Source organism: Chiloscyllium plagiosum, chromosome 28 (genome assembly GCF_004010195.1).
Source record: "Chiloscyllium plagiosum isolate BGI_BamShark_2017 chromosome 28, ASM401019v2, whole genome shotgun sequence".
NCBI lineage: Eukaryota > Metazoa > Chordata > Chondrichthyes > Orectolobiformes > Hemiscylliidae > Chiloscyllium > Chiloscyllium plagiosum.
The window spans coordinates 32442736-32466290 of NC_057737.1; the positions used below are offsets into that span (position 1 = coordinate 32442736).

The 23555-nt window shown below is 41.1% G+C and overlaps 1 protein-coding gene across 1 annotated transcript in view; it reads right to left on the minus strand.

The window, feature by feature from the left end:
* The window catches only part of LOC122564094 (eosinophil peroxidase-like), an 89749-nt gene that overhangs the window by 47342 nt on the left and 18852 nt on the right, over window positions 1–23555 (minus strand). Inside the window, exons 3-7 of the mRNA XM_043718655.1 lie at window positions 13838–13931; window positions 9563–9729; window positions 7816–7948; window positions 6958–7087; window positions 1405–1611 (exon numbers count right to left, since the gene is read on the minus strand). Of these exons, the coding sequence (XP_043574590.1) occupies window positions 1405–1611; window positions 6958–7087; window positions 7816–7948; window positions 9563–9729; window positions 13838–13931 (731 nt within the window). The remainder of the gene's footprint in view (window positions 1–1404; window positions 1612–6957; window positions 7088–7815; window positions 7949–9562; window positions 9730–13837; window positions 13932–23555) is intronic.

Below are 23555 nucleotides of genomic sequence, written 5' to 3' on the forward strand. Positions count from 1 at the left end.
TTCCCAATGCCCCTCCCCCAAGTCCCTCCTCCCTATCTTTTATCTTAGCCTGCTTGGCACACCTTCCTCATTCCTGAAGAAGGGCTTATGCCCGAAACGTCGATTCTCCTGTTCCTTTGATGCTGCCTGACCTGCTGCGCTTTTCCAGCAACACATTTTTCAGCTCTGATCTCCAGCATCTGCAGTCCTCACTTTCTCCTACTTAAACATTGACTGTTTAGAACCTTTACCTCATACAATGGTCATTAGCAACAGTAGCAGTTTCATTTCCACAACACAGAGATCATCTTATGAAGAAAGAGGGAAAAATAGAAAGAAGAGGCCAGCATGGAAACTTAGGATGATCACAATGTAAGAAATTATCAGGACATTTAGGACCTTTCCACAGAATGAATACAGCATAAAACAAAGGCCATTCAGCCTATCATGACTGTACAGGCTCTTCAAGACAGCATCATTGAGCAGCACTTAGTGGGTGGCACTGTGGCACAGTGGTTAGCACTGCTGCCTCACAGCGCCGGAGACCCGGGTTCAATTCCTGCCTCAGGCGACTGACTGTGTGGAGTTTGCACATTCTCCCCGTGTCTGCGTGGGTTTCCTCTGGGTGCTCTGGTTTCCTCCCACAGTCCAAAGATGTGCAGGTCAGGTGAATTGGCCATGCTAAATTGCCTGTAGTGTTAGGTAAGGGGTAAATGTAGGGGTATGAGTGGGTTGCGCTTCGGCGGGTCGGTGTGGACTTGTTGGGCTGAAGGGCCTGTTTCCACACTGTAATGTAATCTAATCTCCTGCCTTCCCCCATATTCTTACACATTGTTTCTATCCAAATAACCATCCACAGTTCTCTTGAATGCCACAGCTGAATCTGCCTCCATCTCCATTCAAAACCCTAATGACTTGCTGTATTATAAACTTTTATTTCACATCACCCTGCCTTTTGCTTGCTGTTAGTGTTTTATGGAGTACAAGCAATTAGTTCGAACAAGAGTTAAGCCACTCTGTCAACAACCTTTTATTTTGGATAGACCAGATGGACGTACATTTCACTGTTTAAAAATGTGTTGCTGGAAAAGCGCATCAGGTCAGGCAGCATCCAAGGAGAAGGAGAATCGACGTTTCGGGCATAAGCCCTTCTTCAGGAATGAGGAGGGTGTGCCAAGCAGGCCTCCTCCTGCTTGGCACACCCTCCTCATTCCTGAAGAAGGGCTTATGCCCGAAACGTTGATTCTCCTTCTCCTTGGATGCTGCCTGACCTGCTGCGCTTTTCCAGCAACACATTTTTAAGCTCTGATCTCCAGCATCTGCAGTCCTCACTATCTCCTAGTACATTTCATTGTGCCAACATTGGTGACCATCTAGTTCCAACAGAATCCTCCGTTGACTCGAAACAGACAAACAATGCCTCACCTTGATGGGGAAACAAGGATTTCTTTGCATACAAGATCTTGCACAGTGGATGCCAATACTGGACACTTCAAGATCCTGAGATGGGCGGATTAAACTCATATCATGAGTCATCCACTGCCCCCACTCCATAAAAAGCTGAGTCCATTCGGGATCTTCAATTATGTCTTTAATACTTGTTTTCAGAATTTTATTGGAAACCCCTCGGGCCTGCAAAACAAAAGAAAAAATAATAACTAACTTTAAGTATTCAGGTCCTGGTACATCTTACATATTTTCAATATGTTCGTTTTGTGAGTCACAGGACTTGAGCAGAACCTTATAAACCACATTCGTCCTTGGCTATTTCCAGCAACACATCGCAGATTATTACAAACAAAAAAGAAAATTATTAGCGACAGATGGTAAAAAATGTCTTTTTATTGTTTTTCAGGTTTATATTGTGTCTTTCTTTCCATTCACTGACTTTGTCCCAATTTGTTTAGCATTCAGATGCTTTAGGGGTTAGTCTTAAAATGTAACTCCCTTATATCCCCCTTCACATGTCCCCTATCCCTGCAGCACAATACTTAAAGTTAGAACTGTCCCAGATATTTTAATATTTTAAAATTCCAAATAGTAGCCACTGTTTTGCTATGTTGCCTGCAGTTGCTTATTACCCAATTCTAATGTTGTTGTGAATAGGTGAGGAGGAAGAATCAGCTCCTATCTCAGTTGATCACAACAAATGTATTTCAACAAACTGAAAGAACTGTGGCTGCTGGAAATCAGAAGCAGAGACAGAAATTGCTGGAAAAACTCAGCAGGTCTGGCAGCATCTGTGGAGAGAAATCAGAGTTAATGTTTCGCATCCAATAGCCCTTCTTCAGAAGGGTATGTATTTCAAAATGTACTTCATTTCTTTTTAAGACTACAGCTGTCATGCTTCGGTTGAAATGTGGTTCACTCGAAAATAAATTACTCAATTAATAATGTTTCTTGGGTAAAATGTGAGCATAGGATCAAACAGGAGCCAAATCAAATCAGCCTTTCGACTTCTTTATTTGCAGTGAGATTAAACTCTCGAAAACCCCAACTGATCACTCCAATGGTGCCTAACCAGATTAATCCAGAACAAATAATTAATTTCCGGGAACCAATTTTGTATCTTAAACAAGAGACTTAAGTATTTATTAAATACAAAATAACTTACCAGTAGACAAAAAAATAATAATATAAACTGATCAATATCTATGTTTTAAACCCAAAATATTTGCTTTCAGCCCATAGTCACACAAAAATAGATAGACAAACAAACACAGTTAAGGGGTGAATCAGAGAAAATGATGAAATTGGCCAGATTATTTAAGTGTTTTTCATGCTAAGTTGTTTCACAGGCATGGATGTGGACTCATTGGTTGCTTTTCTAGAAGAATAATAGGGTGGTCATGGTAGGGGAATTTAACTTTCCAAACATAGATTGAGACTGCCATAGTATTAAGGTTTTAGATGGAGAGGAATTTGTTAAGTGTGTACAAGAACATTTACTGATTCAGTATGTGAATGTACCTACTGGAGAAGGTGCAAACTTTGACCTACTCTTGGCAAATAAAGCGGGGCAGGTGACTGAGGTGTCAGTGGGGGAGCACTTTGGGGCCAGCGACCATAATTCTATTAGATTTTAAATAGTGATGGAAAAGAATAGACCAGATCTAAAAGTTGAAGTTCTAAATCTAGGGAATGCTGGATGACCAAAGAAATTGAGGGTTTGGTTAAGAAAAAGAAGGAAGCATATGTCTGGCATAGACAGGATAGATCAAGTGAATCCTTAGAAGAGTATAAACGCAGTAGGAGCATACTTAAGAGGGAAATCAGGAGGGCAGAAAGGGGACATGAGATAGCTTTGGCAAATAGAGTTAAGGAGAATCCAAAGGGTTTTTCCAAATACATTCAGGACAAAAGGATAACTAGGGAGAGAATAGAGCCCTTCAAAGATCAGCAAGGCAGCCTTTATATGGAGCCACAGGAAATGGAGGAGATACGAAATGAGTATTTTGCATCAGTGCTTACTGTGGAAAAGGACATGGAAGATATAGAATGTAGGGAAATAGATGGTGACATCTTGAAAAATGTCCATATTACAGAAGAGGAAGTGATGGATGTCTTGAAATGCGTAAAAGTGGATAAATCCCCAGGACCCGATGAGGTATACCCGAGAACTCTGTGGGAAGCTAGGGAAGTGATTGCTGGGCCTCTTACTGAGATATTTGTATCATCGATAGTCACAGGTGAGGTGCCAGAAGACTGGAGGTTGGCTAACGTGGTGCCACTGTTTAAGAAGGGTGGTAAGAACTAGAGGGCATAGGTTTAGGGTGAGAGGGGAAAGATGTAAAAGGGACCTAAGGGGCAACTTTTTCATGCAGAGGATGGTACGTGTATGGAATGAGCTGCCAGAGAAAGTGGTGGAGGCTGGTACAATTGCAACATTTAAGAGGCATTTGGATGGGTATATGAATAGGAAGGGTTTGGAGGGATATGGGCCGGGTGCTGGCAGGTGGGACTAGATTGGGTTGGGATATCTGGTCGGCATGGATGGGTTGGATACTGCACATCTCTATGACTCTATGACTCTATATCAACACTATCACAAGAGCTAGGATGGGTACAACAGAGCATTGCTCAAAAAGCTAATACAATTCAGGACAAAACATTCAACTGACAGGTAAAACATAAGTCCAGATATCCAACCCTTCCATTACTGGGCACTTTATCAATAGCTATAGTATGTGAAGTTTATAGAGCTACAGAAATCTCACCAAGCTTACCCTGCATAACCTCAATCAAGAAGACAAAAGCAGCTTGTTGTCCCCTAAAAATGCTTACCCAGCATTGTTCTGGAGCACCAGTAACACAATGGTTCAACGCAATGCATTAGTTCCAGAAAGCAGATTAGCTCCACCTCCTCCTCTGCCTCCTAGACCCGAAATGTTAGCTTTCTCTGTCACCACGGATGCTGCCTGACCCACTGTGATTTCCAGTATTCTTCTGTTTTCAGTACAGGTTCTAGCATCTGCAGTAATTAGCTTTCTGATCTAAAACTGACAATGGATGATAATGTATCTCCATACTGTGCGCATTACAGACCCACTCTGGAGAAGAAGAATTGTACACCATGCATCATGTTGTATGGTGAATGGTCCAGATTTGAATGTAACAAACTGCAACTTGTCAGCTTGTTCAACACCTACACCTTGGCCAAGCCCTCACACAGCCTTATAGATGTTTCTTCACACGCAACATTTCCCCATTCCTCAGTCAAACACCTCTGAGATGATACGCACAATTGAAACCACTCATACCTTCCAAGGCTTTTCCATTATAAATCATTCTAAAGCAACTCATATAAAAGAGATGCAAATCCATTTGTTGATTTTAGGATTGGTGTACAGCTTATGGATACAGCCATCTAGTTAGTGACCACCAAATAAAGTTATTTAGTCCCTTGGGATGTTAGATCATTCCAAAAGTAACTACCATTGTATGATACTCTCAATGCAACCTGGCTTCTCCCCAATCTTTAAAAAATATATTTATTCTGGTTTCTTAAATACATAATGGCCTCAGCTTCAATCATTGTCCTTTTATGTAAAGATTTATTATCTGTTCCCTTTACTCTTACTGACCTTAATTTGACATATCTCATTGTGTATTCCTGAACTGAAGAAATAACATTTCCCTATTGTAATTGTGGACAAACTTCTTCAAAGCCCAACATTTTAAGTTCTCTTTAAAGCAATGTTATAAGACAGCACCTTGAAGGTGTATAATAATGTATATGGTATCGACCTAGCTCACATCTCTCAATTACTACTTCTCCACTCCATAGATATTTTTGCAACACAGTGGATGCACACAATCTCTTCCACCCTGGAGGGGCTTCTGCGTCCTGCTGGATCACCCTATATAATCATGTGAGATTGATAGCATCTTAGTATTACATTAGAGATCACAATCATTGTACATTCTGCTGATGTCTCATTATTCTACAACTCAATGGACAATCACCACATATTGGCAAAAACACATGCTTTAAAGTTGAATTATCTTATCTCCTTGGTGAATAGGGATGAAAGGGGAGGGATTGACAGAATCCACCTCAGCCACACTCACGGTGGTAATCAATACAAGCAATGGCGATCCCATCTGCTGACCACTGAGCTTTGTTTCTCTTTATGAAACAATCAGCCTTTTAAGTGGACAGAGATGCGATCAAGAATCCAGGGGAAAATTACGTTACCCCTCTCCTCTAAGTACGGATAACTAATCAGAGGCCAGCGGTTGCAGGATCAGTAGGAACAGTGTCTCCTATCCAGTAGAGGCCTGAGAAACACCTGTTCACTGGGGAGTGAAGGCTGAGCATTGTGGAATGGGGAGGGGGATCCTCAGAATGGAGATCCAGGGGTAAAGAAAAGGATGGGTCATGGAAGGCAGATCAAAGGCAAAAAGGCTTTCAGGGAATACTTCATCCCCTTCTCAATCAGATACTGAGTACCCTTTCACAAGGGTCATAGCCTGGGTATTCACAAAAGCTCCCACCTGGTGAGTACTCCATGTGCTGCTGGTTGAGTGCCAGTGATAACAAGCTGATGCTCTTAAGTGAACCATCTTTGCCAATTGAGACCATGACAAATTACACTGGGTCTAAACGGCAGGTGGTAACAGAAACAAAACTAAAACATGAGAGAAACAATGCACTGAACGTCCAGTGTTTGTTGCCAGTCCTTAATTGCTCTTGAACTGAGTGGCTTAGCTATTTCACAGACCACTTAAGAGTCAGCCATATTGTGTGTTTCTAGAGTCCCACATTGGTCAAACCAAGCACGCACAGCAGATTTTCATTCCGCAAGGAAGTTAGTGAATCAGATAGATTTGTGCAATGATCAGTGATAGTTATCATGGTCAGCTTTACTGAGATGAGCTTTATATTCCACATTAATGAACTGAAGTTTAGGTCCACCAATTATCACGAATCCATGCCCACTGAGTTAGGGCTGCTGGATTACTAATCCAATAACATTACTACTATGCTGCTGTCTCCCCCTGGATTGATCCCATCACCTTCTCTGATTTCTATCCTTCCTGGTAGACAGCACAATGAGCCTTTAGAAAATTTCTGAATGAAAATGTTATCACACCTAAGTAATAATCCTTATTAACAGTTCAAGGTTTGGGAGAAGATTTGTAGCTCGGGTGCTCGTTGTTGTGGTTCTGTTCGCCGAGCTGGGAATTTGTGTTGCAGACGTTTCGTCCCCTGTCTAGGTGACATCCTCAGTGCTTGGGAGCCTCCTGTGAAGCGCTTCTGTGATCTTTCCTCTGGCATTTAAATGCCGGAGAAAACATCACAGAAGCGCTTCACAGGAGGCTCCCAAGCACTGACGATGTCATCTAGACAGGGGACGAAACGTCTGCAACACAAATTCACAGTTCGGCAATCAGAACCACACTTATTAACAGTAATTAGCCATATTAATGTTGACATTGAACTCCCTCTGATTTGGAAGAAACAATGATAATTACCAGTGGCAGAGGAAATCCTGAATACAGTTTCCCTTCAATCCAGCCTTTTGGAAGTGCAAATCCATCCTCATATTGAGCTGGAAGCCAACGGGCATAAGGGGTATTAGTTGCCCCCAGGTGAGGAGCCCTCCTGGAAAGAGCAGGAAAAAAGTATTGTGAACTTCTCAGGACAGAAACAACCAGAGACATCTAGAATTTTTACCTCCATGAGCAAACAATGGCTTCCATTTTTCTATTATTGCAGATTCCTTCAACTGATACATGTGTAATTGTTTCAAGTGAATAAAATGTCCTCTTTTTGCCTCTCTAACTTTATCTTCTCCTCTAGGATGCTCCTTGATATGATTTTCTTTGGCCAAGCTGTTGGTCACTTTTTCTACATCAGCGCATGTACTTCTTTTGATAACATGATTGTGAAGAACATTGGAACATCTTATTCCATTGAAGGAGCTATGTACGTTTAAGTTGTTGTTTAGCAGTTTTACTGTTGCTGTTACCAATAGATACGGTGCTGAAAGATTGTGTTGTATATCCATAGATCTATTCATGGTATTTTTAGGAATTATTACATTTGGCTCAGTTTATTTATGCAGCCCAGTAATTAACAATAAGTCACCCTTTCTCGTTTCATTTTCTTAATATAAGCTATTGTGAACCATAGCTGAAAATATGTTGCTGGAAAAGCGCAGGAACTTGAAGAAGGGCTCATGCCCAAAACGTCGATTCTCCTGCTCCTTGAATGCTGCCTGACCTGCTGCACTTTTCCAGCAACACATTTTCAGCTCTGATCTCCAGCATCTGCAGTCCTCACTTTCTCCTATTGTGAACCATAAGTGAGTAATACTTCACTGAAGGTACCTGTTGTTGCACTTGGAATTGATGGATCTATAACGGTTGGACCAGCAGTCTTTTTTGCAGACAGAGGTTTGAACAACTGCTGAATGCTCTACAGTATGCATCAGATCATCAAGGTCAGGCAAAGTTAAAGGGTCTACAGAAAAAGAATCATGAACTGATGATAATGGAAGGTAAATTGAAATTTTATATGCATTACATGCAGAAATTGAAAATGAGACAAATAATGGATTTTATATTTAACGTAAGTTTTAATGCTGATAATCAAATAAACTATCAATGAGCTAACCGCAGATAAGTTTTCCTGTAAAGGAGGTTGTAAGTTGGTCCAAGGTTTTATGGTTTATTGGTCATCGTGGCAACTGGATGCAATGATATTGGCTGCAACACTCATGGGATGAAGGCATCCCTGGCTGGGCCAGCATTTATTGCCTATTCCCAGTTGACCTTGAGAAACTGGTGGGGAGCTGACTTCTTGAAACAAAGTAGTACATTTTATGTAGTTAGATCCATAATGCTGTATTGGGAGGGAATTCCAGGATATTGTCCCAGCAACATTGAAGAAATGGTAATACATTTCCAAGTCAAGATGGTGAGTGTTTCGGATGGTATTTTTGGATGGTGCAGTTCTTATGTATCTGCAGCCCTTGCCCATCTAAATTGAAGATGTTGTGAGTTTGAAAGGTGTTGTCTAAGGAGCTTTGGTGAATTTCTATGTGTTATTTCTGTATTTCAATTATCAATTTTCCTTTATACTGAAATTCATCCTTTCCCAGAGCTCACTTTGAAATTTGTTGTCTAACCTGTAAAATATAAACTGTAAAAACCTTACATCACCCACCTCCTATTCTTGAACTGACTCTGGTTCTATCCTTTCCATCATCGGCAATATTGTGTATAATTTTGGTCACCTTACTAAAGAAGAGGACATACATGCATACACATGCATTGGAAGCAGTTCAGAGAAGGTTTGATAGGCTAGTTCTTGGAATGATAGTTTTACCTTATGATGAAACTTTATGCAAGTTGGACCTATTCACATTCACATGATTTGTGATCTTACTGAAACGTATAAGATTCTGAGGGGAATTAACAGGGTTGATGGTGAGCAAATATTTCCCTGAATGGGAGAATCTTAAATTGAGAACATAGCTTAAAATAAAGATAATTTGAGGTAAAGGTGAGAAGGAATTCCTTCTCTCAGAAGGAGGTTAATTTTTGGAACTCTCCACCCTGTGAAGTAAGCTGGGTCACTGAATATTTTCAAGGCTGAGTTAGATGGGTAAGTGATCAATAAGAGAATCAAGGGAGGCAGGTATGAAAATGGAGACGAGGCCACATTCAGATTAAAGGTAAAAGAAGGGCTTTTGCCCGAAACGTCGATTTTCCTGCTCCTTGGATGCTGCCTGAACTGCTGTACTTTTCCAGCACCACTCTAATCCACATTCAGATTAACTTTGATCTTAATGAACAATGCAGAAGGCTTAAGAGGGTCTTTCCTGCTCCTATTTCTCATGTTTTATGTTTTCACTTTTGGCATAATAAAAATGTTAGCAGATAGTGGGATGGAGAAATCTGGGTTTTCCATGTGTGCCAACAGGTTAAACCATGTTTGAAAAAAACTTTGACCATTAAATTCTGTCAACATTTCATTAGCTGACATGAACAAACCTTCTAGACACCCACTATCAATAACCTACATTCTTGAGTTTGAGTACTTGTCTGTGGTTGAAGTCACTTCTGAACTGACCTGATATATTGAATGACCACTGGGGGTGGTGTAAGAGCACATGTTGTTGGATGATTCTTAAGGCAGTCTCCACTGAATCAGAAGCATGCTGTTTCTCGTTTGCTAACTGCTTGAAGAAGTTTTGGAGTTCTAAAGGCACTGGTGTTGCTTTATTAATATTTCCTTCACTGCGAACAGAGAAGAGAAAATAATGTGATGTGTTTCATGAAGGCCATAAGTCAATTGGACTATCTCGAAGCTTGGGAATATTTGCAAGTTTCCAAAGTCCTTTCTTTTATAGCACCTGATTGAGTATCTACCAAATAGCTATTCGCTTCCACTTTTATTCTCCATCCCCACTGTCAAACAAGATACTGTTGCAAAATTGATGTAGTATTGTCATAAATAAGAAATTTTCACCTGTATACAGTGGAAGATCCATAAAAATGTCCAGCGAAGTTGTAGATATTGGTTCCCACAGAGCCCAGCACACAGCCTGTTCACCCTAACGCTGAATCTGATCACGGTTTGGCCAAGTATCAGCTTCACTGAACTTGGTGTTGGACTTCTCTCCCCAACACTGAGCATGTTTTTCACATGGTTGTCCCACTTCTTCACATTAACTACCTACAACACCCCCATAAACCTTTGCATCCAGTGCTAGCCTGATCCTCTTACTCACTGCACAAAGAGCAAAGAACAATACAGCACAGAAACAGGCCCTTCAGCCCACAGAGCCTGCACCAACACATTTTGTTTTACTAAACTAAAAACATTTTGCCTCTGAGTGGTCGATATCCATCTATTCCCTGCCTTCTCAAGTATCTGTCCAGATGCCTCTTAAAAGCTTTTATTGTATCTGCTTCTATCACCTCCTGTGGCAGCACATTCCAGGCATTGACCACCCTCTATGTAAAATATTGTCTTCCATATCTCCTTTAAACTTACCCCATTTTACCTTAAAGCTATGTCCCCTAGTAATTGACATTTCTGTCCTCGAGGGAATTAGCCTGACACCCCTGAGAAATGAGTGATCAGACTCCTGATAGCTTCCCAACTGTTTTCTTGCGACTTCCCTGACTGGCTGTATTAGACCCACATCTACCACTGGATGTTGCCCACTCCCACACTGTAGAGGTACAGAATACCTGACTGGCACTGCTTTGACCAGATGCCTAAATGTGCCTATGTTCCTGGACTGATTTCAGACTGCCCTGTACTGATTGTGCTGGGATACCTGACTGAAGGGTGTCTCCCTGGACCTGACTGCAGACTATTCTCTGTCGACAGGGAGACAATTCTGTTGGTTTGCAGCAGTGGGTTTGCTATGGATGCAAGATTTCCATCCCTTGACTGATGGCTGCTGAGCAGCGTGACAAGCTGCTTGGCTTTGTGTCTCTGCTAAACTGCAAAGTCAAGCAGCAGAACTGTGACCCTCTACGTTCTGGCTGAGGCAGCACAATGCAAAAAAAAAGGCAAGGCAGGCGTGCTGTGAGCATCCAGGTAGGCATTGTGTGAGGATGCATTAAGAGAGAAAGAGGGCACCTTTGAGATGCAGCCTGGTCTGGTCAATGAGCTGGGTTTGTGTCCTTGTAGGGAATATGCCCTTGCAGCAGCATTCCAGTGTTGCATTGAGATGGATATGAGATACACCTTGATGATGTGCAGAGGGTGGCATATGTTAGATATCGACATTTGTGGATGTGTGGTACATGCAACATTACATTGGAGCGTCCTTTGAGACATTGTGTGTCCAAGCTGGTGGTCCGGAGAAGCAAGTAAAAACATGAGCTGTCAGGTACCCACATTGACTTCCATGACAGAAATTCTTCATGTCTACTGAGTGGTACAATAGGAACCTACATATTAATGAGGTGAGATTGGATAATTAGATTAGATTACTTACAGTGTGGAAACAGGCCCTTCGGCGAAACAAGTCCACACTGACCCACCGAAGCGTATACCACCCAGACCCATACTCCTACATTTACCCCTTCACCTAACACTACGGACAATTTAGCATGGTCAATTCACCTAACCTGCACATTTTTGGATTGTGGGAGGAAACCGGAGCACCCGGAGGAAACCCACGCAGACACGGGGAGAATGTGCAAACTCCACACAGAGAGTCGCCTGAGGCAGGAATTGAACCCAGGTCTCTGGTGCTGTGAGGCTGCAGTGCTAACTACTGTGCCACCGTGCTGCCCCCATAATGATGAGGGTGATAATCTTGTTAATAGGGCTTTCAGTACTCACTATTTGAAATCCTGTCTCAACATCTGGAATTAGTTGGAAAATGGGACACATTGCTCCCAGTGTGGAGAAAGGTTTCACTTCAGTCTCCTAAGTGTTTTTGGTATAACCCATGTTATTTAGGGCCTGGGAAGCTTCTGTCCCTGCTATTTGTCTGCTGGATGGGTCACATTCTCTGATTCTTTGCCAATAGATAAGATTCCTTGACGATGCATTTAGACCAATGACAGGGAAAACTTCCATTTATATCCTACCCAATCTGCTCAGGGATGTTACGTTACCTACTCATGGCTGGAGTAGAAACCTGGAGTCCTGGCTGAGAAGAGGGGACACTATCATTGTGCCACCGGAAACCCTTTTATATCTTAAGGAAATGTCTTTCAGGTGTGAGGTGTTTTAAAAAAAGATTCAATAGCTTCTACTGAAATGAATTGTGTGACAATAGAATAAACAGCAGCACAAAATACAATCAAGATTATGGCAGAAACAAAGTGACCACATTCCAGATCAAAAAGTAAATGAGTAAACCGAAGGTGATGCAAAAATAAAGATAAAAGGTTGGGTTTTTACAGATTTTTACAGTATTTCGATTATTTTATAAATTATAAGGTAGATTCCTGACATGGGCAGACTTCCTGATGAAGGGCTTTTGCCCGAAACGTCAATTTTCCTGCTCCTCGGATGCTGCCTGACCTGCTGTGCTTTTCCAGCACCACTCTGATCTAAACTCTGGTTTCCAGCATCTGCAGTCCTCACTTTTGCCATGGGTTGACTTTGATTTTACTGTAAGGATACAGATTTTATCTGAGAGATTGGATCTTTAACATAAGAAAACTTAACACTTTAACATTAACAGTTTGAAATTTCTAGCCTCAGGGTCGGACTCCAAGTCAGGGCTTTTCAAATCAAGCTTGGAGTTTTAGCCATTGTAAGCTTAGTTGTGTGGATTCAGTGTCTCAATTAAAGGACATTTGTACAGTGAACCTTGAGGTAACTTTTTAGACAGCATTACACAGGAATCTTGGCCTCTTCTGTGCATTGACAAAATAGATAAATTCGTAGCACTTGACTAGAATCTAGAAAGAAATCTGTTACAAACCATTTTGAGAAGCTAGGACATATTTGTTTGAGACCCAAGAATGTTAAGGGTAACTTGATAGAGGCCCTTAACGTTAGCATTAATGAATTAAACAGGGATAGATCTTTCCAAATATTGGAGAAGGCACAAGTATGAAATAATCCCAAAAATAAATGCATGGAGATTAGAAAAAAGTAGTGTTTTGTATGGATAGTGTAAGCAACTGTTGAAAGATTTCATATCTCTAATTAGAAAAGGGAACATTAATGGAAGTAAGGAGAAGTGTGGAATGGGACTAAGCTGTGATGTGGCAGGTATGAGACACCAAATGATATGTGTCTAAGCTGCAACTTCAATGATTTTAGTCATTGACAGAATATGAAATACAATAGGAGCACAAATCTGTCCTGAGAGGTTGCGCATCATATTGGCTAAGATACTGAAACTCGTCTTGCTCCTTATAGTTGCACTACTTTTATTGTTGACAGCATCATCCTGAAGTTGTATATGATGCTACAGTAATGCAGATGATATCAAGCTACATTGGACATAACATAAAAAAGATTGAGTGCAGTTAAACCATGAAATGGCACAACGTTTTGTAATGCATATGACATTAAGGTAATGTAGGTCACTTGCAATGATAATTTCAAAGAAACCTCTTTAGGCGTGTTCTGACACAGAAATATTATAATACTGAGATAGGGACACCAAAAAGCACCACAAGACCCTCCTAGAAATGTCAGTTAGAATATGATATCTAAACAATAATGAATTTTGATTAACAAGGTAATAATTTGATAATGTTTATTGTTTGTTAATTGGCTATGCATGCAATGTAAAACTAAAAGCAGCAAAACTAATTCTGAGCTGGAATCATGGAAGGGTATAGTTCAACCAAAACAAATTATTCTAATTGTATAAATTGTGAGAGAATCCAGTTCAACATTGAGGTTAATACTCACCCATCACTGAACTCTTTATAAAACTTGCTGATCATATTGATAGCTTCCTGCAAAGCATTTTGCTGGAACTGACTTCCCAGGAGTTTCTTGGAATCTGTATGCATAGGAGGAACATAACCATTCAGTAAACAGATTTTAAAAAAGCATTCAGGAGGATTTTGTTCTACAGTGCTCTGCTGTCTTATTCCATTTAAGTAATGTTCAGCTTCATTATTTTTCAAGAAACAATTAAAAGATGTACTCTGGACAGAATAAATATTGAGACTAGGGCAGGGAATGAATGATAAAAATGAGGAGGCAGCCTAGACTGCACAAACAGTGAGATGTAGGAAACTTTGCATGGGTGAGAACAATGGATCTACACACAGGTACAAGGAACTGAAGTCAGGGACGTTTGTTTAGCATAAGATTGTAGACTGTGGAGTTTAATCATCTTACATGCAAGTGACTGCTGGTATATATAAAGAGTGAACATTAAAGGCTTTTTATGTTTTGTCTAAGACTGCCAAGACTAGTTCTCCCTGTTGGTGAAGTATCAAGTTATACTTCAGCATCCCAATATTCTCCTTATTCAACTGTTGAAGGACAAAAGTTAGGTAATTGGAGATGTAGAGATGCTGCACAATTCCAGAACTTGGGACCTGGGCAACTGAAGGAACAGACGCTAGTGGTGGACATATTAAAATCGGGGATGGTCAAGAGGTCAGGATTAGGTGAGAACATATATCTGTAAGGGTTTGAGCAGAAGAGTTAGCAAAGGTGAAATGGAATTATATAGAGCCCCGAAGAACAATAAATGTGCTATGTCGGGTGACACACTAGTTGAAGTGCATATTTTTGAGTTCATGACAGTGTATTGGAGTAAAGTTAGCTGCATGCTTCTTGCGTGAGGTAGGTTCCAACTTGGAGTCGAAGAAAGATGCAGGAGACAGAGTTCGGGGCACAGAGGAGTGATGTGAGAAGGTTCTGGTAGTCTAAGCATGCTGGGGAAGGAGAGGGGTTGGTGATTGGCAGGAACAATCAATCAAGGTAAGAAAATAAGATGTTTAAAGGATGGTGTCAGTATTATGGAAATGTGCATTGGCTCATTAGGGTCCTTACAGGACTTTGATTGCATTTATATCTTTTTGGCTATCCTGCCACGATTGCTCTCAGACAATGCACCTTGCACCACATGGAAAGAAGGGCAGCTCAGTCTGCTATTTCAGCCATGCCCAAAAAAGTGATGGGTATAAACTGGACACTAACCTGAAGATTTTCTAAAGAATAAACAAAAACCATAATAAAGGAAATTCCTTGAACTAAGCACTAGAGCATGCAAACGTGAGGGATGTCAGCAAATTTCACTCTCTGACTTAGCTAGTCTCAACAAGTAATAATGATGCAGAGATGATCAAAGTGAAATCAATGTTGCATGACATATTTAGAAGTTCTGTCAGATTTTGTGGACCAGCCATGCCACCCCTATGTTCTCAAATCTGATTTTGATGGGTAAGGAAGTGTGGCAGTAATGTCTTTGGCACAATGCAGAGGTTTCCTCTTCAATCAAGAGACTTCCTATCGCACCTCTGCACCTGCTGCATTTATTAGCTGCTGGCAAATTTGACTGATGAAATGCTTTCTCTGCCATTGAATTAGACATGATTTGCTTTGCATGCACACTGCTGGCACCTACCATGTTCATTGCACTTGTGTGGGAAATGGGAAGAAGCGAAAGTGTAACAGGCACACTTTGGTTATGACATTGGGAATAATACACTGTTGACAAAATCCCAGCCAAGGATGTGAATTTTAAAACCAAGACATTTGTTGGCCTGGAGCTCATATATGTTGGTGAAGAAGTAATGAAGAGGATTGATGAAGGTAGAACAGTGGATGTGATGTGACTTATATAGATTTCAGTAATGCATTTGGCAAGGTTTCTCATGGCAGTCTGGTTAATAAGGTTAGATCACATGGAATACAGGGAGAACTAGTCATTTGGACACAGAACTGGCTTGAAGGTAGAAGATAGAGGGTGGTGGTGGCATGTTGTTTTTCAGACTGAAGGCTTCTGACCAGTGATATGCCACAAGGGCCCACTACTTTTCATCATTTATATAAATGATTTGGATGCGGACGTAGGAGATATGGTTAGTAAGTTTGTAGATGAGGTGTAGTGGACAGCGAAGAAGGTCACCTCAGAGTACAATAGGACCTTGACCAAATGGGCTAATGGGCTGCGGAGTGGCAGATGGAGCTTAATTTAGATAAATGTGAGGTACTGCATTTTGGGTAGACAAATCAGGGCAGGATTTATACACTTAATGGTAAGATCCTGAGGAGTGTTGCTGAACGCAGTGTAGGTTCATAGATCCTTGAAAGTGGAGTTGCAGGGAGACGGGATAGTGAAGAAGGTGCTTGGTATACTTGCCTTTATTGGTCAGTGTATTGAGTCTAGGAGTGGGGAGGTCATATTTGGCTGTACAGCGCATTAGTTAAGTCACTTTTGGAATACTGTGTTCAATTTTGGTCTTGCTGCTTTAAGAAGGATATTGTCAAACTTGAAAGGATTCAGAGCAGGTTTACAAGGATGTTGCCACAGTTGGAGGGTTTGAGCTATAGGGAAAGGCTGAATAGACTGTGACGGCTTTCCCTGGAGTTTCAGAGGTTGTGGGGTGATCTTATAGAGGTATTGGTCAGTGTATTGTGTCTAGGAGTGGGGAGGTCATATTTGGCTGTACAGTGCATTAGTTAAGTCACTTTTGGAATACTGTGTTCAATTTTGGTCTTGCTGCTTTAAGAAGGATATTGTCAAACTTGAAAGGATTCAGAGCAGGTTTACAAGGATGTTGCCACAGTTGGAGGGTTTGAGCTATAGGGAAAGGCTGAATAGACTGTGACGGCTTTCCCTGGAGTTTCAGAGGTTGTGGGGTGATCTTATAGAGGTTTATAAAATCATGAGGGGCATGGATATGGTGAATGGACAAGATCTTTCCCCTAGGGTGGGGGAGCCCAGAGCTAGAGGGCATAGGTTTAAGGCGAGAGGGGAAAGATATAAAAGAGGTTGAACGGTCAACTTTTTCATGCAGAGGGTGGTGCATGCATGGAATGAGCTGCCCGAGGAAGTGGTGGTGGCTGATACAATTACAACATTTAAAAAACATCTGGATGGGTGTATGAATAGGAAGGGTTTAGAGGGATATGGGCCAAGTGCTGGCAAGTGGGACTAGATTAATTTAGGATATCTGGTCAGCATGGATGAGTTAGACTGCACAGTTTGTTTCCATGCTGTACATCTCTATGACTCTATGACTCTATAAGTACAGAGGAAATAGGGAAACAGAACATGTTGTGAGTAAAGACATGGGCCACAGAGGTTTTAAAAATTTAAATCTCTCCAAAGTGAGAATGTGTATGCAAGAGCGTAGAATGACACAATAACCCCAATTCAGAAACATGAAAGCAACATCAAAATGATGCGCTCAGTGCCCTTGATGCATTTATCTGGATGAACCACCTCTTTGCAAAATTGTTGTTGTTTGACATGTCACTCTGAAGTAAGAGAGCATGTGATTGTGGAATAACCTTTCAATGGAATTTTAAAATTGTGGTCATTTTTTGTTATTCTCTGAGTTAACTCAAGTTTGATTTGTTTTCTCTGTGCAGGGAACTAATGTGCTTAGCCTGTAAATTTCACTCAATTACGTACATGCTTTCATCACATGAAGGTGAGGCCTCTGAAACTGTCATAGTTACAGAATGATAGTCATATCAAGAATAAACCTTCACTTTCTTGACTGATATTATAGTGAGTCAAACTGAGGAAGGCCTCAGTTTGGGTTCCTTTCACACCACAGGTGACCCACCACCACTATACATTCTCACACACACATGCACTTGTACACACACATTCACTCACACAAACACACTCACACAGACCCTCTCTCATACACACACTCTCTCTCACGCATAAACATTCGTTCATACATATGGACATACAGACACACACACATTCTCTCAGATGCATATACTCCCTCACATTCACCCACGCTATCTCTGAAACACACACACATTTTCTCTCTGTCCCTTGCGCACACACTGTCTCTCTCCGCCTCATACACACACATTTTTTGTCTCTCCCCCTCACACACAGATAGTCTTGCCCCTCCTCTCTCTCTCTCTCTCACGCACACACACAGCATATAAACGTGTGGTGTGAATTTGGATTTGCAGATTTGTTTTTGAAGATAAATTCTATTTTGTTCAAAAAGCACATAATTTGATGTGACTATCATTCTGTAACTATGACAGTTTCAGAGGCCTCACCTTCATTTGATGAAAGCATGGACGTAATTTAGTGAAATTTCCAATCAGGCTAAGCACATTAGCTACCTGCATAGAGAAAACAAGTCAAACATGAGTTAACTCAGAGAATAACAAAAAATAACCACAATTTTAAAATTCCATCCAAAGGTGATTTCATAGTCATATATTCTCTTACTTAAGAGTTACGTGTAGAAGAACAATAATTTTACAAGGAGGTTGTTCGTCCAGATAAATGCATCAAGGGCACTGAGTGCATTATTTTGATGCTGCTTTCATGTTTGTGAGTTGGGGTTATTGTGTCATTCTATGCTCTTGGATACCACATTCTCACTTTGGAGAGATTTAAATTTTCAAAACCTCTGCTGACCAAGTCTTTGCTCACAACATGCTCTGTTCCCCTATTTCCTCTGTACTCATGCAGTCATAGAGTCATAGAGATGTACAGTCAGTTGATGTGGCATTTTATGAACTCCTACTTTGGAAATAAAACCAGTCTGACTCCAGATTAAGACACAGATGGACTCCAAACAAGGCCTCACATCTAAAATACATTGTCTGACCGGAGGTGTCACCTCCTTTATATTGATGATATGGAGAAGTCAGTGTTGGACTGGCATGGACAAAGTTTAAAAATCACACACAACAGGTGATAACCCAACAGATTTATTTGGAAGTACAAGCTTTCAGAGCAGTGTTCCTTCATCACGTAGCTTGTGGGAAGGATCATAGGATGCACAATGTATAGTAAAAGATCAAAGTGTCATACAAGTGATGCAATGTATTGGACAAACCTGTTATGTCTTTAATCACTGAGAATGGGTTGCAGGTTTTGATTCATTAATGTGTAAATCCCAGAAATTCACCCTATAGATGTGTGTGTGTGTGTTTGTGGAGTATATGCGTGACTGTGATGGAGCATATGTTTGTGAGAGGGTGGGCACGTGAGTTTGTGTGTGTGTGTCTGAGAGAGAGCATGTGTACGAGAGACGGTCTGCATGAGTGTGTGAGTGTAAGAACATAAGAGTGTACGCACGCATACACACACACTGTTACACATTCACACACTCACATGCATACCCTCTCGCAGGCATATACTCTGCCAATCTATTAAGCACACACATACACACGCACTCTCTCACTCTCTCACCCACACACGCACATGTGCACACACACACACACTCTCTCTCACGCACACACTCACGTGCATACAGACGTATGCATACAGATGCGTGTGCACACACGAACACATGCACGCGCACACACATTCCCTCTCTCTTTTTCTCTTTCTCCCCCTCTCTCTCTCACACACACGAATATGCACAAACCCTCTCTCCCTCCCTCTCTGACATACGCACACACACTGACATTCTCTCTGTCTCTCCGTCACACACATGCACATAAGTCTATGGGGTGAATTTGCATTTGCTGATTTATATTTCGAGATGCATTCTATTTAGTTCCAAAAGCACACAATCTGTAGGTGGTCAGTCCATGTAACATTTTATAAATTCCTACTTTAGAAATATGATTTGGAGATGCCGGTGTTGGACTGGGGTGTACAAAGTTAAAATCACACAACACCAGGTTATAGTCCAACAGGTTTAATTGGAAGCACACTAGCTTTCGGAGCGACACTCCTTCATCAGGTGATTGTGACAGGGATTTTTACTATAGAAATAGAATTGGTCTGACTCAAGGTTGAAATACAGACAGACTCTAACCTCACACCTTTAATACATTGTCTGAGCTGAGTTGTCACTTTTTTTTATAAGACCTTAAGTTATCTCGAGAATATGAATTGAAAAAAGTTCTGGGATTTACACATTAATGAATCAAAACCTGCAACCCATTCTAAGTGATTGAGACATGACAGCAATCTAGGTTTGTTCAATTTGATCTTTTACTATAAATTCTTGGATCTTTTACTATAAATTCTATGATCCTGTTCCACTAGCTACCTGACAAAGGTGCAGTGCTCCGAAAGCTTGTACTTCCAAATAGTCACCAAAGAGACAGATGTTTCCAAAGGAGTTACTGATCACAGTGAGAGCAGAGTGACCCACCACAACTGGTGAATTTGTGGTGATACCCATCACTAAGGTACTGTTGTTTTGAATTTCATGGGACATTTTGTCAGTTGAAAGCGTTGCTCCAAGCATGTTCTTGCCCACACCTTGTGAAGCACAAACCAAACAGTGCACATACCATTATTGCAGTGCTGTGCAACAAATTCTCGGCTTGGCAGATTGCCACTAAGTAATACATTATATTAGTAAATAAAGATTGATATTCATTTGAGCAATGACCCCTTAAATACTCAACTTATTCAGATCTGCCTTACAATACACCAAGATATGATTTGAACTTCCATTCTCTCATTTGCTATAGGATGTAGCATCAATAGGATACTGCACCCAGTGTAGTTAATTATGTACCTTTAAATGAAATATCATCAGACTCTCGAGTTCCTAATGCTGAATTGAATGTAACTAGCAGCTTCAGGCACCTGGGTCATCTAACAGTGAACTAGATTGACTGCTGTTTGGCAAAGTCATACTGTTTCATGAACAGAGCCTGTGGCTAGGTAACTGAAGGAGTGTCACTTTCATTCATTGTTTACAGATCTCTTATGAACGCCAGCTCCAACCAGAGCAACATAAAGTGTACATGAACTCAAAGACTAGTATAATAATTTATAGTTTTGACTTTATTATTGATTCTTAACAGGTCATCAAGTAAAGGTGAAAGATTAACAACAGCTTTGCACACTATCTTGTGTTAAACTGATCCAGTCTCCATTTACAAATATCTGTCCAATTGTTTAATGTTTTCAGAGAGCGAGCTATGAACCCCTCCCAAATTACAGAATCTATTTGCAGTCTTCATTGAAAAAAATACGATTGTATTGTTGAAATTCTGCTCACTGTTTACTTTTGAATTTTAGGAACATTTGGATGCATTGGCCTTGTAGCTGAGGTCCCTGACAATAGGATCAATAGTGAGCCAGGTTATACCGTTTCCACTGTCTGACTGTGTCCCTTTGTCAACTGGAGCAGGCATGATGTGGAAAGGAGATGCATATATACCAACTTCCTTGGTCAAATAGACAAAAATTCAAACATTTTCACAATTAGTTTGGGAATGTTATTAACTTCACAAATGTAATAACACATAAATAAAGTGAATGGGAGCCCATAAGATTATAAGGCCCTAGAAATAGGAGCAGAATTAGTCCATTCAGCTTGTTGTGTCTGCTCCGCCGATTTGATCATGGCTGACATGTTTCTCAACCCCATTCTCCTGCCCTCTCCTCACAACCCTTGATCCCCTTACTAATCAAGAACCTAGCTATCTCTACCTTAAATGCCCTCAATAACTTGGCCCCAATGAGTTCCACAAATTCACCACCGTTTGCCTGAAGAAATTCCTCCTCATCTCAATTCTAAAGGGTCGTCCCTTCATTCTGAGGCAATGCTGTTGGATTGTAGTCTCTCCTATTGATGGAAACATCTTCACATCCACTCTATCCAGGCCTCTTAGTATTCTAAAAGTTTCAATCAGATTCCCCTCATTTTTCTGAACTCCATCAAGTATGATCCAGAGTTCTCAATCGCTCCTCATATGACAAGCTTTTCATTCCCAGAATCATCCTTCTAACCCTCCTCTGAAAGCCCTCCAAAGGCAGTACATCCTTCCTTAGATGCAGAGTCCAAGTCTGCTCATTATATTTCAAATGCAGTCTGACCAGAATCTTATACAGCCTCAGCTGTACATCTATGTTCTTATATTCTAACCCTCTCTTGAAATAAATGCTAACATTGCTTCTGCCTTCCTAACTCTAACTGAACCTACATGTTAACCTTAAGAGAATCCTGTTCTCAGATTCCCAAGTCTCTTTCCCAAACTCTGTTCCCATTAAGAAAGTAGCCTCCACCTCTATTCTTCCTGCCAAGGTGCATAAATTCACATTTTCCCACATTGTATTCCATCTGCCACTTTTTGCCAACACTTCTATCATGCTCAAGTCCTCCTGCAGCCTCCCTGCTTTCTCAATAATACCTGACCCGCCATCTATCTTTGTGTTGTCTGCAAACTTAGAAACAATGCACTCAGTTATAGAGTCATAGAGAAGTGAAGCATGGAAACAGACCCTTCGGTCCAACTCATCCAAGCCGACCAGATATCCTAAATTAATCTAGTCCTATTTGCCAGCACCTGGCCAATATCCCCCTAAACCTTCCCATTCATATACCCATCCAGATGTTTTTTAAATGCCGTAATTGTACCAGCCTCCACCACTTCCTCTGATTGCTCATTCCAGACACGTACCACCCTCTGTGAGAAAAAGTTGCCCCTTATGTCTCTTTTATATCTTTCCCCTTTCACCCTAAACCTATGCCCTCTAGTTCTGGATTCCCCAACCCAGGGAAAAGACTTTGTCTATTTATCCTATCCATGCTCCTCATGATTTTACAAATCTCTATAAAATCACCCTTCAGCCTCCGGCACTCGAGGGAGAACAACCCTAGCCTTTTCTGCCTCTCCCGATAGCTCAAATCCTCCAGCCCTAGCAACATCCTTGTAAATCTTTTCTGAACCCTTTCAAATTTCACAACATCTTTCCGATAGGAAGGATATCAGAATTGTATGCAACATTCCAACAGTGGCCTAACCAATGTTCTGTCCAGCTGCAACATGACCTCCCAACTCCTGTGCTCAATACTCTGACCAATAAAAGAAAGCATATCAAACGCCTTCTTCACTATCCTATCTATCTATGACTCTACTTTCAAAGAGCTATGAACCTGCTTTCCAAGGTCTCTTTGTTCAGCAACAATCCCTGGGACATTACCATTAAGTGTATAAGTTCTGCTCTGATTTGCTTTTCCAAAATGCAGCACCTCGCATTTATCCAAATTAAGCTCCATTTGTCACTCCTCAGCCCATTGGCCCATCTGATCAAGATCTCATTGTACTCTGAGATAACCTTCTTTGCTGTCCGATACACCTCCAATTTTGATGCCATTTACAAACTGATGAACTCTACCTCTTATGCTCACATCCAAATCATTTATAGAAATGACAAAAAGCAATGGACCCAACACTGAACCTTGTGGCACATCACTGGTCACAGGCCTTCAGTCTGAAAAACAACCTGCCACCACCACCCGCTGTCTTTTACCTTTGAGCCAGTTCAGTATCTAAATGGTTAGTTCTCCCTGTATTCCATGAGATCTAACCTTGCTAATCAGTCTCGCATGGCAGCTCATTCCATAATGTACCACCCTCTGCGTGAAAAAGTTGTCCCTTAGGTCTCTTTTATATCTTTCCCCTCTCACCCTAAACCTATACTCTCTAGTTTTGGACTTTCCCACCCTAGGGAAAATGCTTTGTCTATTAATCCTATACA